This window comes from Protopterus annectens, chromosome 3.part1 (assembly GCF_019279795.1).
Source record: "Protopterus annectens isolate FY-2018-M chromosome 3.part1, PAN1.0, whole genome shotgun sequence".
Taxonomy (NCBI): Eukaryota; Metazoa; Chordata; order Ceratodontiformes; family Protopteridae; genus Protopterus; species Protopterus annectens.
Genome location: NC_056732.1, coordinates 374,971,969 through 374,992,326, shown reverse-complemented (window position 1 = coordinate 374,992,326; position 20,358 = coordinate 374,971,969). Strand labels below are relative to the sequence as shown.

The 20,358-nt window shown below is 38.7% G+C and overlaps 2 protein-coding genes across 2 annotated transcripts in view; one reads left to right on the top strand and one right to left on the bottom strand.

Annotated features, from left to right (window-relative positions):
* HACL1 (2-hydroxyacyl-CoA lyase 1) overlaps nucleotides 1-8,101 on the bottom strand; it is a gene marked incomplete in the record, with an annotated part of 1,125,147 nt that extends 1,117,046 nt beyond the window's left edge. The window contains 1 exon segment of the mRNA XM_044066839.1: nucleotides 7,804-8,101. Coding sequence (XP_043922774.1) covers nucleotides 7,804-7,860 — 57 coding nt within the window.
* LOC122798133 (biotinidase-like) overlaps nucleotides 7,535-20,358 on the top strand; it is a 363,716-nt gene continuing 350,892 nt past the window's right edge. Inside the window, exon 1 of the mRNA XM_044066842.1 lies at nucleotides 7,535-7,840. The gene's annotated coding sequence lies outside the window, so the exon portion shown is untranslated. The remainder of the gene's footprint in view (nucleotides 7,841-20,358) is intronic.

Sequence of the window (20,358 nt, the reverse complement as noted above, 5' to 3'; positions counted from 1 at the left end):
GACACAACAACCCAATATACCTAAATAATCCCCTAAAAAAACTGAACCAGTTTGGTCAAACTGAAGTTCTTCCTACTACTAAGAATTTGAAGGATTCAAGAAGTTATCCACTATATTCCAAGAAAAATTTGGAAGCTATCAAAAAAGTACTCTACCCCCCCAACCAACTACAACTGTTCAATTTTACTAATATAAAGTCTAATTCAAACAAACAAGCCTTACCAAAACATATACACCAAGCATAGAGCTGCAGGTTCTCAGATCCTTGAGACTGTATAGGTCTTGCTGCGCTCGGGCTCGCTCCACACCCCTCCCTGTCCCCAAATTCCACCTGCCCCCACTACTTCTAGCTTTATAGACACAAAACACACCACCTCTAATCAGATCGAATCAGGATTCCAGCTTTCTTTTGGTATCTGCCCACCTCTATTACCCAACATATCCTCTACATAACCCATCTGGTCCAATCTGCATTTCACTGCTTAATTTAACCCAGCCCATCACCCCTCCCCCTAAATTCTGGCCTTCCATCTATACTATACTAAGAACACTAACTAATTGTATTACCTAAGCAGTAACGATGCCACCCTGCAAAACAATATTTCCACTCTCTGTTAACCCTTTTGTTAATTGCATATCTCCTCTCCATTTATGAAAATCAGCCTTACCTTGGTTATCACTACCCAAAATTTCAAACTTCTCCAGATGGGTCAAATATAACAGCCCACCTACTAGGACCTCATACCCAAATCCATATCCACAATAATACAGCATCCTATCCAACCTAAATACATTAGCTAAAATATAAGCACTACCAAAGACTTGTATACAAATTCCTGAAACTAATCACTAGCCTTCACAATAATCTTACTATGGATGGGGATATTCACCCTAACCCTGGTCCTTCTGCCCCAGATAGCTCAAACTCTCACTATTATAACCCTTCCAACACACCTTCTATCACAAGGTCCCCAACTCCCTCGTCATTTGCCACCTGAATATTAGGAGTATAAACAATAAAATACATAATCTACATGCCCTCCTACAAATTCAATCCCCTGATATACTGTGTCTTACTGAAACATGGCTGAAACCTGGAACCTCTGATAATGAAATCCTACCCCCCAGGACCTGGAACCTCTGATAATGAAATCCTACCCCCAGGGTATAATGTACTTAGGTATGACCGTGCAACTAGGAAAGGGGGGGGGTGTTGCTGGCCTCTTCAAATCCACCCTAAATGTAACCTTAGACCCCATTAAACCACCCCAGATCAATACAGCCGAAATACTCTCTACCAAGTTACATATTAATAAAAATAAAAGCATGAACATTATCTGTTCATACATTCCCCCAGGAAATAACATTAACACTCTAGAGGATACCCTCCATTGGTTAACTGACAACTACCCTCAAGAAACCATAGTCCTTGGAGATTTTAACATTGACTGGAACACCTGTTGCTCACAGTCTCCAACCACTCATGTAAACCTGTATGGTTTTACACAGGTCATATCCACCCCAACCAGATTAGGCAAACGTAACCAAAAAGACAGTATACTAGATTGGATACTTATCAATAGCCACCCCCAAATGTATTCATCAGGGACCATCCCTGATGACCTCAGTGATCACTTTATCACTTTTATTTGCAAACACAAATCCCACAACTCTCATCAGCCCATCTACAGAACCATACGTAATAATAAAAAACTCAACATCAGATTTTTACAGGACGAACTTAAATCATGCAACTGGTCTGGCCTAAAATACCTGCCCCTTGATGATGCTGTAGCCTACTTTAACAATAAATTTCTCTCCATCCTAGATTCTCATGCGCCTGCTCATTCCACTAGGATTAAAACTAAAGTTGCCCCATGGCTCTCTAAATCAAAAATCACAATCAGGAATAAGGCCTGGGCTACCAGGCGTGCCACAAAAACCACTATAGATCAAATCTAATTTCAGCATATAAGAAACAAGACTAAAAAATCCATCTTACTGGATAAAAGAAACTATTATATAAATCTCCAGAATAGAAACCAAAATAATCCTCAAAGATTCTGGGCAGGTATAAACAAATTACTACACTCAGGTCAAACCACCACTCCACCTCCATCAGCGTCAGCTGATAGTTTGCCACAGAATGTTGCAAACACCTTTAATAGTTTCTTTACGGAAACCATCCAAGCCCTAGCCAGCCAATTACCTTTGAACCCTGCTAGCACTCAGAACATCAATCTCAATTCCCAGCCTTCCTTTAGCTTCCAACCTATCTCCACCTCTTTCATTTGCAATCTAATCAAAAAACAAAAACCTATCATCCTAGCTGCTGACCTTCTCCCTGCTGAATATTTACAAAACGTTGCAGATAGTATAGCATTCCCCATCAGCATTCTAATCAATCGGTCCATAGCTGAAGCCAAAGTCCCCTCCATATAGAAAATATCTCGTGTTATACCTCTCCATAAAGGTGGTTGCTCTACCGAACTATCAAACTATAGGCCCATAGCCATCTTGTCACCACTGGCTACAATCCTGGAAAAATGCGCCCACAAACAACTCCTGTACTTCCTAACCCAGAACAATCTACTGGCTAAATCTCAGTATGGCTTTAGACAACATCATAGTACCACCATAGCCCTCCTCTCCTTCACTAATGATATTTACCATAACAGAAACAACAAGCTCTCCTCAGCTCTATTCTTGGATCTTTCCAAATCGTTCGATGTGGTTAACCACCAGCTGTTAATCCACACTCTGACTAATATATCCCTAGGTCACCACTCCCTTCAATGGTTCCAATCCTATCTACATAGTAGACAACAAGCAGTACTATGGCAAAATAATCTATCTAACCTTCTTCCTAACACCCTAGGTGTCTCCCAAGAGTCTATCCTGGGTCCACTGCTATTCTCCATATTTATCAATGATCTCTACACTGTCATCCCAAATGCCAACTGCATTCAGTATGCAGATGACTACGATTATCTGCACTGGTACCACCAAGGATGAGCTACAGGCTAATACTCAGTTAACTTTCAACCTGGCTGAAAGTTGGCTAGCAGGCTGATGTCTCCTCCTAAACCCCAATAAAACTAAACTGCTATTTTTCTCTCTCACGCATAAATCCCCAGTGATATCCTTCTCCATTACCTCTAAAAATAGCACTATCATTGCTCCAAATGTCCACACAAAACTACTTGGGGTAATTGTAGACAAAAATCTTAAATTTGATGTCCATGTAAATAAAGTGATAAAAACCATTAATAAAAAACTGGGCTCACTGTATAGAATAAAATCATTCCTTACCCCACCTGCTAGGACTGCTATTGCCCGAGCCTACCTCCTCTCCACCCTCTTCTATGCCTCTCCTATACTTGCCAACTTAAACAAAATGGAACTTAATAGACTCTCAGCCTGCTATAGCAGCATAGCTAGATTTGCCACTGGGCTGCCCTACAGAACCCATCACTGTATAAACCTAAAAAATCTAGGCTGGCTAGAGCTATCTAGACAGATTCAGTATAACCAACTTATTATAGCTTTCAAAGTTCTTAACCAACCTGATAATACCCCTGCGTTAAGATATATAATCAAACCTCACACCAACCAAAGATCACTTAGATCATCCAATAGAATTGTAGTGCAAATCACTATAGCTAACAAATTAGCCGGGAACTCCACATTTGCCAACTCGGCAGGCAAAGCTTGGAACTTACTACCCCCGGACATCACAACAAACACTACCCTTTCTAAATTTAAGACAGACCTCAGGGAGTACTTCATGACTCAGTGGCTTTGTCCCTGTGCCAGGCCTGATTAAATACATGGTAACACTTGTACACCTGTATCAGATTAACAATTGCTTTTGTAAATAATAGTCAATTCAATGCTACTGTGTAATAATAAGCTGTCCAGATGTAAAGCATTCTATTTCAGCTAACCTACACTATGAGTGTTAACTTGACTGTTTGTTATCTATGAACTTTAGAGTGTTGTATATAAGTTTCCTTCTCTGTATTACTTCCTTTGAAGCTTTTCTCCCCGGGCCTCCGCTGAAAATGGACATGCATCCAGTCGGACTATCCTGGTCAACAAATGTAAAATAAAAAATAAATAAATAAACATCAGGAGTGGGAAACATGAACAGCACCCTTAAGAATTCTATCAAGAAAACACTCCATGATTCAGGAACAGATTGGATTATCCAGTTATCCAGTGTTGATGTCATGCTCAGTACCAACACTCTGATGACCAATCTTTTTTTTTTGTTTTATTAGCTCTCAGCACATGTCATCAGATGCCACCAGCTCCTCCTCACCATGTCTATTACACCCACCTTTGCTTCTCCTGGGATCTATCCAACACACATCCAGGGCTGGTGAGGAGATTGTGGAAGCTGGTGCAACACCAAATTGCTGTCAAGAAGCATGCCCTTATCCACCACCCTGCGACAGCCTTGCAAATTCCACTAGTGCTACCTGCAGGAGGAGTGTACGTGCTTCCACACATCCACATCCACCCAACCTAAGTGGCACACTGCTTGCAGCATACAATTCACCAGGCTCTTCATAATGCACTGCAGCAAGCCAATCTGTCCCCCTCTCCCTAGGATTGGCGAGCTGGTATCTGCCACTCATTCCCATCGTCCTCCACCCAGTCCCTCCAGCACCAATGCCACGATGGAGGACAGGTCCTCTAGGATGGAGTCAAAGATTTATCCTTCTGTGCTCTAGGGCTGGCAGATGGCAATTCCTTTTGAACTAAAGGATGGAAAAAATATCATTCAAATATCTTGGCAAATTTCTGAACTACTTGTTCTTCAAGAAGAAATTAAAACTCACACATTCTATACAGTTCTATAATACAAATTGTGTAAGCATGTTAAATTTACTGCTATTAATCTTATTAAAGATTTTAAGAACTAAATAATGAAATAAATGTTTTAGTAATGGTCTTCTAGCACAGTTGCCCCTGTCTAACTGAGATGGACAATGAATAATACAAAAATCTATTTGTGCAATTAAAAAAGAGAAAAATCAGAAGGCAAAATGTGCCAAAAGCAATTGAGTAAGACAAATGTTTTTTGAAGTAATATTATATGTCTAAGTTACTTATTTTCAGATTTACTACTCTAACCACGGTCATCCTAAAGGCTGCGTGTCATAACAAAAGCAGTACGGCCATGTTCATACTATATCACTAATTCTGTTAATATTAAAGGTCAAATTACTCTATTAAAATGGACTCTGCATGACTATGTAGTTAATATTCTTAAAAAAAAAAAACAAGGAAGAGAAATCTGGCAGAGATACTGAATGTGATTTGCTAGTGGCCTCATTTCAGGACAGACCCAAGGTGGTATTTATAATAATAGGTGAAATTGCTCAGGGCATGGGGAAGCTTCCCCTTCTCAATAGGCGTCTTAGGAACCTTTACATCCACCTTAGTTACCACCACCCCAAGTAGATGGGACCAAGTTTAAGGTGTCATCCAAAGTACAACACAGTCAGTCATTACATTTTAAACCAAAGTCAATTGTGCTACTTATCGCACCACTGACACTTATATCCGTTACTTCCTCTGTAACCATGTTAACATTAGTGCAAGAATGAGCTGCTGCTTTTAGCAGCTGTGAAGCAATGCACATGGTCAGTATAGCAAAGGAATTTGGCTTGCACTTGTGCATATAACAGAAATAACATAGACCTACATGCCTTATGTACAAGTAGCACAGGTACCAAATGTGTAACACATCTTACATACAGAGTAGATAACACCATGTGTGTCATAGTGCACAGCCATACAATGTAAACAATAAGGAAAAGTTACAGCCATCTCATCACGATCAATCTGCATCAATATATTTTGAAGATATTCTTGCAAAAAAATCTGTATTTTTACTGGACAGCCTAAAGTGTCTTAGGGTAGATTTCTTAACATACACCATTTACTGACTACTCTGCCTGTGCAACATTTGAATGTCAGTTGACATACAGTGCTGTAACATATGGTGTAGGACAATAACAGTGGGATGTAGTGCACAGCAAGACTTAATTCAGCCATACTGGACTGCAATGGGTTCTACTTCTGTATGTTCAAAGTGTATAAACAAAAAGTATGCTTACCACAGCAGCCATCAAAAAAACAGGAAAGAGAAGTACAGGCCAATTCCTACATCATAAAATGTCAAACTGGCAATATCTGTTGTCAATGCATTCTGTAAAATATTTTTGCTGTTCCGCTGCACACTATACTGCAATGATATCTACAACTAGACTTGTTAATTACAAGTATTTCCCCATTCTTCACTGAATACAGGTCACATGCATATTGGACTATTGGTAATAGGTTGCACAACCTAAACCTAGTAAGCATTTGCTTTAGCACAGATACCCTCCAGATGCTGTAAGGATGATGCATGAATGGTGCCCTTGTATTTTACTTGCAAGATGCAGTGGTCCCTATTGCTTTGCATTGGTCATTGGCAAAATTAGCAACTTAGGCTGCAGCCTTCATGTGCTTCCATCACACAAGTACCTTGCACCTATACTTAAAAAAATAATAATAATTGAAAAATTATAAGTTGTTTGCTCGACTTCACTTCCCATAACATCTTTGCTCAAGAATCAGAGGCAAAGAAAAAATACTGGGGGGCAAAGGCTCAAAATCAGGGACACTTGTAATTACTGTAATTTACTTAAAATGTTTAACTGAACACCAGGTTTGAATCAATATGCATTTTCTGGACAATAATAATTACGCAACTACGTCTGGCATTAGCTATGGTTACCACCTGTCCCTCTTTGGGAAGGGAAGTACCTCGTTGGGAAGCTGTGTTCTGCGGGACCCCCCCCCCCTCTCCCCCCTAAAAATGGCAAATGTCCTGAGATTTTAGGATAAATCCTAAGTTTGCTTTCATAGTTGCATAAAACTGTTGTTTTGTATCTGAAGCATCTAAATAGCATAAGCAACTCAAACGCTATAGCTTTTATTTTGGAAAAAAAGTGAGGTTTTGTCCTTTGCACTAGCCGTGGGTATGTTTGGACATTTGAAAAGGTGACAACCCTATCTGGCAATATCGACTGTAATTCTCTGATTTAAGTATTTACACTTAGCTAAGGAAGTTCACCACCCTGCACTACAGGCTTATTTTCAGGAAAGATACGAAGGGGTATTCGCATTCAACAGGCGTAGAGAAATTATGGCCAGGGCTCAAGAGAAAAATTCCCTACCCTTTTCGACAACTGGCACTGACAAAACAAGAGCAAAGCGGGATGCAAATTCTGCGCCGTTTTGCAAACATAACGGGACCTTGGGAGATATACTGCTCAATAACGGTTTAAGTTTTCAAAGGGCTTTTACCATTTCATCTCAAATCAGCGTTTACCAATAGATTCCTATGCTTAGTTAACTTCCCCTACAAAACACTGCTTTATAAACTACATTCCACTACACTATAGGTACAGTTAACCAGTAAGACCACGCCCACATCGGCGTAGAATGGCCTGCGAGGTACTATACGAATACAAAGCAAATTCCAGTTCACTGTCTGAACAGTGACCAACAAGTCTCTAGCTGTTTTACTTTATTTACAGAAACGTCCAGCACTGCGAAACCGGAAACAAATGTTTACATTGCACTAGTCTTGGCTAAAACTATAGGCATATGTTTTTAAGCTATGTAGAATTCTGCATTAGATCACTTTACAGCAAGTCTTCCGTGAATGTACGTTATCAACAAAGTCTCCCTGCAAGCAGGTGTCACGACTGCTTTCCTACCGTAAGGAGGCATCCTTACTTGTGCTTTCAAAGACTCAGCTAGGATCTGAGCACCGGTGAGTGATTCTTCTTTCATGTTGTCGGACAAACAATACCTCTATCTCTTTAAAAAGTTAGTTACGAAACCGTTTGGTTTTATGTGGTTTCGGACAAGTAATACTTCTAGCTCTTCTTTCAAAAGTTAATTACACAGTCTTTAGTTATTTAATCACCTGCTGAAATATACTGGACCACAGATTTTCGTCTGAAGTCCAATATATTTCCCAACTAAGCCTAGAGATAAGACAAACGACGGAAACGTCACGCACTCGGCGTAAAAAGCTATGACCTAGGTGGGTGGTAACTACATTAATAACATTGGTCGGTACTGCCCTCGCTTGATTTTCCTTTCTTTATTTAACTCTTTAGAGGTGGGAGCACTTTCATTTTACCCACTTGGTGAAAGTATTGTACCTGTTGCTGAAAGAAAAAAATATCGGAAGATGGCTGATTCCCGTCTTGAAGAACGTCCCTGATTATTTTATCTATATAGATAAATCATTAAGGGTTATAGTATCTCTCAACCACATAGTACAAGAAATCTGGACAAAACTAAAAATAATGAAGGAACAAAACACAATAATGGCAACATTTAAACTTAAGAGTTGTTAGAATAAAAAGTGGTATGTTACCATCCAGTTTCCGAAGGATGTGAAGTCCGAAACTCAACTATCTGCAATTATTTAGTGAATTCCGTCCAATGGCAGAAAACTTCAAATGTTATGAGAAGCAGGCAAAAATATGGGCATTTTGTGAAAATCTCGTCAATTGAGAGGTACAGTCAGTGAAAATCGGGGACAGTAGCAGTAGTCTTTCATACTTACTCAGAAAGTTAAGTATGAAAGGCTACTTACTGCCCCGCATTTTTAACTGACTGTACCTCTCAATTGACCAAATTTTCAAAAAATGCATAAACTTTTAAGTTTTCTGGCAGAAAATGTAAGTTGAAGCAAAACCTGGTGTTCTAATAACATTTTAAAAGAAAGTACAGTTGTGTAAGTTGAACTCAAGATAACAGTAAATGTTCGAATGACTACTCCTGCAGAAGCCATAGCTATCCTGTCAAGGATAAAACACCCGGCCAGCTTCCAAAGCTTCAGGGCACCTGGTGCAAGCTGTCAAGCAGCTTGAGCTAGGCTTGCTAAAATACAAGTTTTGGTGTGAAGTCCTTCAGAGCTTTCTTGCCAGCAGAAAGAGAGAGAGGGCCTGAAGCCTGAAAGGACAATGCTAGGAATAATAAAAAAATAAATGGTCACTGCTGCAGTAGCCTTAGCTATATGTGTAGATTACCATAACTAACTATATTTGGGAAGTGGAAGGAGAAGGGTTCAGGAGTCCCTGAAGAGTAGTCCCAGTACAGCTTGATCTAGACCTATACAAGGAGTTTAGGTTACAGTGTTTTATAAAAGTATGCACATGGAACCACGTAGCAGCTTCTATAATACAAACCTTTCCAAAGAACCAGGGATGAAGCCAAAGCCTTGGTTGAGTAGACCCTGCCTGGAATAAATTTGCCATGCTAGGTATAACAAAAGCCTTACACAACCATCTGGGAATAGTCTGTTTGGAAACAGGTTGCCCTTTTTTATGTTCAAAGCAAATGAACAGTTGATCCAAAGACCTGAAAAATTTAGTTCTTTCAACCTAATACATGTTTTTTTTCTGTGGACATCCAAGGTATGGAGTATCATTTCTTCCTCATTTGTAGGTTCAGTAAAGAAAACAGGAAGCTGGATAGTTTGGCTTAAAATAAACACAGATATCACTTTAGCCACAAAAGAAGGATTAATTCTCAAAGAAACCATGTCACTATGGAAAATTAGTTAGGGTTTTAATTTATTTATTTTTTTATTTTATTTTACATTTGTTAACCGGGAGAGTCCAACTGGATATATGTCCATTTTCAGTGGGGGCCCATGGAGAAAAGGTCCAGAGCAGAAAAATTATTAACAAGAGAAAGACATGTCAACCAAAAGTTTCAATTAAACAAAATATAGAGTACACATTCTTTATATTTTAAATAGAAGTATAGTACATATAAGATAGCAAGTTATCCAAAGAGTGTATTTGTCAACATTCACAGGCTACATTAATATATACATGTTATAGAGGTGTTTAACAGCAAGTATAGCAGGAAGATAGAGCAGATAACTTCCATAACTCATTTCTACACATGAGAGACATACTCTGTCCTTTAGGTTTCTTTACAGTGTTCAGTGATACTATTACCCCAGGCAGACATTTCAAAAGCAGTAGATAAGCTGTTACTTTAGTTGCTGGAAAACAGAGACATACAAGTTACTATTTAGGGTAGTACAGGCACATAATCTGTGATTCAGGAAGTGTGTTTTGAGTAATTTTTTGAATTGGGTGGTGGAGTTGTTATTTATTATGTGGGCCGGAAGGGAGTTCCAGATTTTAGAGATGAAGTGGCTATAAACGGATCTACCTGCCTCATTTTTAAAGTTTATTACCTTAAGGAGGTGTTGGGTACTTGATCTCAGGGATCTGGTAGTGGTGTAAGGCTGAAGTAGTTGCTGCAGGGCTGGTGTGTTGCCAGGATGATGTATTGCTTTGTGAGCAAGTGCTAGTTGGTTGACTTGAAGGGTCAGGGGGAGTTCTAGCCAGTTGAGATTTTTGAGGCTTTCACAATGGTGGGTTCTAAAAGATAATCCTGTGGCAAATCTGGCTATTTTATTGTAGCAACTATCTAGTTTGTGGAGCTCAGTTTTATGGAGATTGGTAAGCATGGGGGAGGCATAAAGTAGGGTCGATAAGAGGTGTGTCCTGGCTGTGGTAACCTTAGAGTGCCTGGTAAGAAACTGTTGCAATAGAGTAGGCCCGTTTTTTTGTGTACTCTTGTTATGGTTTGGGAGATATGAATGTCAAATTTAAGGCTATTGTCAATTTTAAGGCCTAGCAGTTTGGTGTGACTGCTGTGTGTGATGGTGGTGTTATGAGAGGAGATTGAAAAGTTAGATGAAGAGGGTGGAGATCTGTGAGGGCTTAAGAGGAGTAATTTAGTTTTGGCTGGGTTTAGAATGAGGTTTTGGTTAGTGATCTATGTTTCTGTCAGGGAAAAACATTCTTGTGTTAAGGAGAGGAGGTGGTCAAGGGAGATGTCTGCACAGATAATGGTGGTATCATCTGCATATTGGACTATTGATGCTTTGGGTATGGTGGAGGGTAGCTGATTAGTAAATAGGGTGAAAAGTAGAGGAACCAGGATGGAGCCTTGGGGTACCCCTAGGGAGACAGGCAGTAAGGGAAAGAGCTGATTTAGCCATTTTACAGCTTGTTGCCTACCATCTAGGTAGCTCTTAAACCAAGAAATAGTAGAGAAGCTGAGATTTAGGGTGGTTAGTGTATGAAGCAGTTTTTCATGGTTGACCATGTCAAAGGCTTTAGATAAGTCTAAGAGAGTGCAGATACTAGCAGTCCATTGTTTCTGTGGCTATTGACAGTATTAGTGAATGATGTAAGTGCGGTAGTGATACTATGAAAGGGTCTGAAACCATGTTGCTGAGTGGATAGTAGTAATTTGTTTTCTAAGAGGTATTTCATCAGTTGCATGTGGACAACCTTCTCTAGAAGTTTTGATAGGGGGTAGTATAGCTATGGGTCGATAGTTACTAAGTTCTACAGAGGTACCACCTTTGTGCAGTGGTGTAATATATGATATTTTCCAAAGATGGGGTACTTTGCACTTTGAGATAGATCTGTTTATTAATATGGAGACAGAGTAGACTATTGCTTCAGCTGCTAGTTGCAGATATTCAGAAGATATATTATTGGCAGCTGTAGAGGCTGGCCTAAGTTTTAGGAGTAATTTTTGTATGATTTTGGTTGGCACTGGGTTGAAGGTGAAGATGGGGTAACTAAGATTTGTTTTGGGTGAAGAGGGTGTTTTAGTTGGGGATGGATTGTTGGGGCTTAGTTGGTTGTTGGCTAGGATGGTTTCTGTGAAGAATTTGTTGAGCTGAGTGGGGATGTTGTCATGGTTGTTCACTATTTTGGGGGTGGTGGTGGTTGTTTTCCCTGGTTGCAGTACAGTGTTGACAGCAGCCCAGAACTTTTTTGGGTTGTTAATATATTTTTTCTGCATATTTTGGTAGTAGGAGATTTTGTCTATTTTAATAAGCTGTTTGACTTTGTTATGTAACTGACGGTATGTTTGTTTGCCTATTTGGGATTTGCTTTTAGGATAGTTTGTCCATGCTTTGTTCCTATCTCGGAGTAATGTTTTAGTATTTAAAGTTAGCCAGGGTGCATGTTTAGTTCTGATTCTTGTAGTTCTAGGAGGGCCATGGTGGTTAAGTATGTTAACGAAAGTAGAATTGAAATATAGTACTGCTTCATCAAGGTCCAACATTTTTAGGGGGGGGGTCCAGTTACATAGTTTTAGGTCAATATTGAAGTTGAGTTGGTTGAAGTTTTTTCTATTCCTACATTTCCTGACAGTTTCTTGGGTCAGTTGGGGAGTTTTGCTTCTTATTAGAAATGTAGCTAGGTGGTCACTGAGGGCGTCTGGCAGGCAACCAGCGTGAGATATATGGGAAGGATGAGATACTAGTATCCAGTCTAGTATAGATTGATGTTTGGTACTTTTGTCTGTTCTGGTGAGGGAAGTTATTAGTTGGGTTAATCCACGTAGGTTGATATGGGAGATAGGGTTTAGACTGGAGCAGTTATCCCAGTCAATATTAAGGTCGCCTAACAGGATGTTTTCTTGGGGATGGGTGTTTGTCATCCATTCTAGTAGTTTTTCTGTGATAGTAATATTGTTCCCTGGGGGGATGTAGCATCCTATAATGTTGATATGTTTATGTGGGTTAAGTTTCAGTTTAGTGAGGATGTGTTCAGTGTTATCCAAGTCTGGGGTTGTTATGTCTATTTTTTCTAAGATAAGATGAGTTTTATATAGAATTGCTACTCCTCCACCCCTTTTTCCTACTCTGAGATTTCTGATTATTTTGTAGCCTGGTGCTGTGATTTCATTATCTTGAATTAGGGGCTTAAGCCAGGTCTCTGTCAGAATGACAATATCTGGATGGTAAAAGGAGATTAAGGCATGGAGGTCATGGACCTTATTTAAGATGCTTCCAATATTTAGATTTATGATGAGGAGTGAATTTGTAGGCCTTTGGAGTAGGGTTGTATTTAGGTCTGGGATTGGTCTATCTGGACTGAGTGGGCCTGGGTTGGGGTGTATATCACCGCAGCATACTAGTGCTGTTTTCAGGTGTACATAAAGTATGACTAGTTTGTAGTTGAGTTTTGTGTAATTAAGAGAGGTGTGGGATTTGGCTATTTGATTGGCATAGCTTGTGTCTGAGGTGATGAATTATGGTGGTGTGATAGTTGTATGGGGTTAGTTGTAAATATGGTTTGGGGTTTGAAGCATTGGGGGATGTTCCTTTATAAGGAATGAATAGTGTGTAGGTAAGTGGTGTTTGGTAACTGGTAATGGTGGTTAGCAGAGTGAGGGAAGTGATGCACATGGTATATAGTAGGAGTTGAGTGTGTGAGGGTTGAGATGGTGATATCATGGTGTAGGGGTGAAGTACCTAGTGTCAACTAATAACCCCAAATACCCACAGCTATTATTCAACAGTATGATCCCACCAAAAATATGATAAATAAAAGTCAACTAGGATAACACCAAAGACTGATCACTGTAGTTATAAATGATCAAGTGTTAAATTGAATCCAGCAAATGAGATTCTAATATCAGTGTAAGTAAAAATACACTTTGACAAAAAAAAATCAGGCACATTCAAAACAAAAAGTCAGAAATATGGCTTCTAGCGAAAACAAATGTTACTCCACCACTTGTAAAGGCGTCCACAATCAAAAAATGCCATAGTGCTTATACAACTTTAGAATCGGTTCCTACTAGACTTCATCCTCCCACCATTACTGAAAAAAAAATAGACATACAAACACCACACAAGAAAATGTATATTAAAAATAGCTTTCTTCAAACCGAAAATGTACTTTCAAGTGCAACTGAATTATAGTGTAAGCTTTGGAAAAAAGAGGGCTTTACTATTGTAAAAAGTGTAGCCTACAAACAAAGCACTTATAAAAAATGGTTGTGGTCTAACATTAAACAAGAAAATACTTGGTCAAGCATTTTAAGAAAACTGTACACAAGAAATAAAAAATAAACATTTCCCACAAGAACACACTTGAGACTAGCCCCAAAATAGGAAACGTTTCCCTTACAAAATACTCCGTCTTTTTTTGGTAGTTTCAATAACAAAGGGGCGTGGCCTCAAATTCAAAATGACTAACGGCCACCCCTGGCCAGCAATCTGCTACGCATTTCCGAATGTGGACCAAACAAGTCTTTATACAGGATTAAAATATAATTTACCAACAAAAAAAGTGTCCCTTTTCAGTCCACAACAGTGCTCGAAGTCAGACTACACCACAAAAAAAAATGCGAAAGGAAGTCTACTTTTACGCCAATACACTGTACGTTAGTGCGAGCACTGCTTTAAACAATATTTAGTTTCAAACAGTCCACCTCTTGGATTTCGTTGCCTTGGCTACCTTTTTCAGTCTTTTTGTTGTGCCTGCTGCCCTGGTTGGCTTCTTAACCTTTTTATTCCTAGCAACGGACCTGGGCTTTTTCACACTCAGTGACACTGTCTAGTACTATCCTGTCACTTAACTTTATCTCTGTTTATTGATCACCCCTTTGACATGCTCAGCAGCAAAACCTTCAAACAGCTGTGTAATGTCTTCCTCTGTAGTATCAACTGCCAGACACAGGTGCTGTGCTCTTGGAATTTTCCTCTTTACTACCCAAGACGATGAAGTAAATCTAAGGACAAGTTGTCGTGCCAAACTGCTCTGCTTAAACATATTGCATCTGTCTTCAATCTGCTAATGCATTCGTGAGACAACTTTCTTTATACTCTGTTAACAAAAATTAGATCCATGGAGTTTCATCTCTATACTGCAATTCTGCAACACCACCCAAGAAACAAGAAAAACTGTCATTTAGTCAAACTGCAAAATAATTGTAGTTACCTCCACCGCTGTTCATCTCTGGCATTTACGGTCTGTTATCCTGCTGTATCATAGAGACCAAGTAAGCGCTGCTTTCCTCCAACTGTGATGGCTACAAGTAATTAATGGCATTCATCTCACCGCTGGAGTACTGCAAACCCTCTCTCTCTGGCTTTTTCCAGGGTTGACTTGCCATAAGAGCTTTCAACTCTTCTCTTTCCTGCAGAGGTCAGACCAGTCAGTAATATTGTTTTACATGTTAAGAAACTCAAGTCAGCCACATTAGCTGGTTCAAATGAAGGAAGTGTTAGCTATTCTAACACAAAATTAATATCCCATGGACAGGCCACTAGTTTATGTGGAGGCCTCTTATGCAAAACCCCTTTCAAGACCATTTTTACATTAGACTATGTTGAAAGAGGAGGATCCATGGGCTGACATACTGAAATGGCCAATAAATGAACCTTGATGGAGGAATAAGAAAGGCCATAGGACAGTAGCTCACACAAATATTGTGAAACCAGAGGAAAAACTAGCCGTGAGTGGGTGCTAGTTACATTATTATCATCAACTAGAAAACATTTGCCATTTACTAATATAGGATTTTTTAGTAGCAGGCTTTTTTGCCTCTATTAGTACCTGCTGCATGTCCTCAAAAACAGATGCCGAAAAGGAATTAAGACCATATCATCCAGCCAGTCAGTTTAAGATGATTGATTTCAGGGTCTATCAGATACCCTTGCTGTTATATAAGCAGATCCATTTTGTGAGGAAGCTTGTGGTAATTGCCCCTGGCCACTTCTAAAAGAAGGGAGAACCATGGTTACCTGGGCCAGAAGGGAGCCACCACAATGATCTTGGGGGAGTCCTTCTGAAGCTTCAGAAGTACCATGGATATTAGTGGAAAGGCATACAGAAACATTCCTGTGCAAAGAAAAGAAAAGGTGTTTATCTTCCAGGCCTTCTTGCATGGAGTCCTGGAGTAGTTGATTGTTTAGAGAGGAGGCAAAAAGGTCTACTTGAGGAACTCCCCACAGCGTGATCAAATCATGGAAGAACTCTGATATCAATTTCCATTTATGAGGGTCTGCCATGGCCCTGCTCAGCTTCTCTACCACACAATTTTGCTCTGACAGAATGTAGGATGCTTATATTAGAGATCATATTACGAAACTATATCCCATGCTAACATAGCTAGTGTGCAAACAGGATAGAACCTGGATCCCCCTTGCTTGTTGGTGTACCACATGGCTGTGGTATTGTCTGTAATCACTTGAAGAGGTCTGGGGACCAAAATGGTTCAGAGAATTGAGTGCCTTGATTATTACAAACATTTCCTTGTCATTTATGTGCTTGCATCTATCCTAGGTGTCCTACATCCCCTGCACTTTTATTTCTTTTAAAACTGCTCCACATGCAAAGTTTGAAGCATCTGTGGAGACTGACTGCTTTAAAGCAGGGAGCGAGAAGGAGACATCTGGTTTTAAGGAAATTGGTTGTCTCCACCAAAGATGTCTGTTCTGACAAACCACAGTACTGGGATCTGAAAAGATAAAAGGTGTTGATGCCGGGACCAAAGAGATTTCAGATACCAATGTACCTTTCTCATGTGGAGTCTTGCATGGGGTATCATCATGATAATCATAGATGCCATGAGACAAAATCCTGAGGTATTCCCTCACAGTGACCAAAGTCTGAGTGGAAAACCTTAGAAGTAGGTCTAAATAAAGACCTATTTTTTTTCTGTGGAAGAAAAGCTCTTATAACTCAGGTTTCTAGTTGACATCCCAGGAAAGCAATCATGTGTGAGGGAGTCAAGAAAGACTTTTGAATGTTCTCTTAGAATCCCAGCTTGTACAAGAGACGTCTCGCCCAAGAGAGAGAGATTCCTGACATTTTGAAAAAGGCTCTGCAAAGATAAGCAAGTAGTCTAAATATGGAAAAATATAGATACTCTGTAGCCTGCAATGAGTTACAATTGGAGCTAGACACTTTGTGAAGTCTTAGTGCAGTGACTAGTCCAAAGGTTAAGGCAGAGAACTGATAATGTGATTCAGACACACAAAACCTTAAGAAATATCTGAAGTCTGCCTAAATAGGGATGTGATAATAAGTATCTTTTAAGTCTGGTGTTACCAGGGAACTTGAAAGAGGAAGAAGAGGTTACAGGTTACAACTTATGAAGTGACATCATTTTGAATTTGGGCACTATCACAAACAGGTTTAGGAAAGAAAGATCCAGAACTGGTCTCCTTTTTTTTCTTTGGCACTAGGAACACCCTTGAATAAAACCCCTTCCCCACTTGGGAAGGAGGAATTGGTTCTATCACTCCTTGGGATAACGTGATAAAGAGGAGGTGTAAACAAAAGAGTATGATCTGCAGAAAGAGGAAGGACCCCTTGGAAAGGATGAATTGCCTCCCATTGCCCTCTCTAACCCTGATTAATGATTTTCAGTACCCATGTGTCTGACATAATCTGTTGTCAAAGAGGACAATGGAGAGTCAGACTTTCTGGAATAGAAAATGGGCAAGGCTGTGAAGGGGTCACAAGGTATCTTGAACATTAATTCAGACCTGTTGGACTGTCCTTGGTTTTGGGAAGTTTGAGACTTATTTTTGGAAACCCCTGGAACCCCTCTGCCCCTTTTTCTTTATCATCTGTTTACCTGAATTTTGTTAGGACTGTTTATTATGTTTTTTGCCAAAACTGGCTGAGGAGAAAGAAAGTACCTTGGACAATTTGGAAAAGGAGGGCTGAAAAATCTTTGAGATTCTCTAGATCGGTTTACCCCTTTCATCACCCCTGCAGCAGAGGGGCCAAACACTAAATCTGTATCAAAGGGAGAATTTAAAATCTCGTTTTTGCATTGTCTGGAAGGTTTGAAAATGCAGAGAAGCAAACCTACTTAAAGCAGTACCAGTGGCTGTAGCCATGGAAGAAGTACCAACAAAGTCTGCAAACAAACTGCAAACAATTAGTAGTGACATATGGAATCGAAGAAACTAAGTAATTTAAAGAAGATTTTTCTTCATAAGAAGAAACTATAGATAAAACATTCCTCAGACTTTCACAATTTGTCAGAAGAATGTTTAACATATGAGCCTGATAATTTAAAATTTCAAAAATCAAAGTTATAGAAGTATACAATTTTTCCAATACATATCAAAAATGTTCTCATTGCTATTAGAAAGAGTAGGAATGGCATTAACAAAGTGTTTAGCTGCAGTGGATTCACCTAAGCCTATACATGCTGGGTCAGGTTTGGGAATAGTGTATAACCTTTATACATCCTATCTGCCTTTTTAGGGACAGCTGCCTGACAATCAGGAAAATTGCAAGCAGGAAGATACACATCCTTTGTTTTAATGGCCTTAAATAGGTCAAAAAGTTTCATTTTTAGACTTTATGTTGGAGGGGGTAGTGGCACTCATACTAGGGTTCATAAGAAATTTAATGAAGGTAATCAATATTTAAATGGACAAAGTTGCCATCCCCTACATAGTCTTTTAGCCCTTCCTCATGGTGAGTTTTTGAGGTTACTACGTCTATGCAGTAACGATGCTGAATTTTATGAAGAATTACAATGCGCTACAGATATGTTTATTAGGAGAGGATATGATGCAGAAAATTTAAATAAGAAAAGCCTTGTTAATAAATATAATAAACGTTCTGATTTGAAATTAAACAGGAGGCATACTATCAAGGATAGAGATGAAAATAGATAAAAAAAAATGTTGTCACTACATATAGTCCTTTTAGTATGGGGGTAGTGAGCCTGGTGAAATATTACTGGGGCGTTGTAACCCAGCATAAAGATTTTGTAATGTGTTAGAAAATGTACCAGGCATTTCATATAAGGTAGGGAGGAATATTAGGGACATGTTAGTCCACGGGAGGCTTGTGTGTGGTGCAAAGTTTTAGTAGGATTAATAGAAAAAAAATATATAGTGTAAAGGGCAATTTTAGTTATTAATCAGAGGGAGTAGTTAACTCTTTGAAATGCTGCTGCAATAAACTTTATATTGGGGAAAGTAAGAGGGCATTCAAAGTGAGACTACAGGAACATTTAAGGAGCATAAGGAAAGCTAGAACAGAGAGCCCTATTACAGCAAATTTATTCAACTCAACATTGTATGAATGAGGGAGGGCTTTAGGCTACTGTTTTAGATCAAGTTTGTTGTGGACAATATGATAATGTGGATATTAAATTTAAATTGTTGTATAAAGAATCGATTTTCATATTAAAATATGATAAGCTAGTTCCTAAAGGTCATAATTTGGAATGTAATTGGCAAGCTTTTATTTAACTGATGTTTAATTGGAATTATTTATTTGATTATTTAATTGTGCAATTCTTTAATGATTTTTTTAATTAATGTTAGTATATTAGGGATTGTTTGTTTTTGGTGTTCTTATACTCTGAAAAGGCTGTAAAACTGAGGCGCTGAGAGAGAGTGACGTTTAAGAAAAGTTTTATATATATATATATATATATATATATATATATATATATCTGTATATATCTATTTTATAAATATAAATATATATATATATATATATATATATATATATATATATATATAAAATGGATCCCTATCAGATGATTGAGTTTTCAGAAATTCGAAATTCATATGGTCAGGACCATATGATTGAGTTTTTGAAAACTCAAAGGTTTTGAATGGAGATTGTGGTACAGTGTGGGTCGTGAAATTTACCCTTTTCCTCACTGTAGTGCGATCTTGGAGTTGGTATATATAATTTGCAGGGGCTGTGGGGGGGTGCAGGGGGGATTGCCCCCCTGCAAAAATGTAAACATAGGTAGATTTTTGTCTTTTCTTTTTTATGTTTGAGTTTTCGAAAACTCGATCATATGGTCCCGACCATATGAATTTTGAGTTTCTGAAAACTCGATCATCTGCTAGAGATCCATGCATAGATATATATATATATATATATATATATATATATATATATATATATATACACGCGCACTCTCACACACACACAGATATATGGAGATTTTTGCCATTTTTTTTTTTACTTTTTAGAATGGCAAGCATATGGTCTCAACCATACGGCTTTCTACTTTTCAAAAAGTCATTGATGTCATATAGACCCATAAATATGTGTGTGTGTGTGTGTGTGTGTGTGTGTGTGTGTGTGTGTGTGTGTGTGTGTGTGTGTATATATATATATATATATATATATATATATATATATATATATATATATATATATATATATAAAATCTCACAAGCTTGAAGTTTCAAAAATCGAACTTCAAACAGCCAAGACCAGAAGATCAAAGCTTTGAACCTTCGAGCGTTCTAAATGAAGATTGCCGTACAGGGTGGAATGGTATATTTACCATTTTCCATACTGTAGTGCGATATCAGAGTTGGAATATGTATTTAGCAAAACAAAAGTAATTTGAAACGCGAGCAGGGATAAAACAGTTGTTTGTTCAAAAAGTATAAAGTCCACAACTTACTTGAAAAGTTTTGCCGATTCT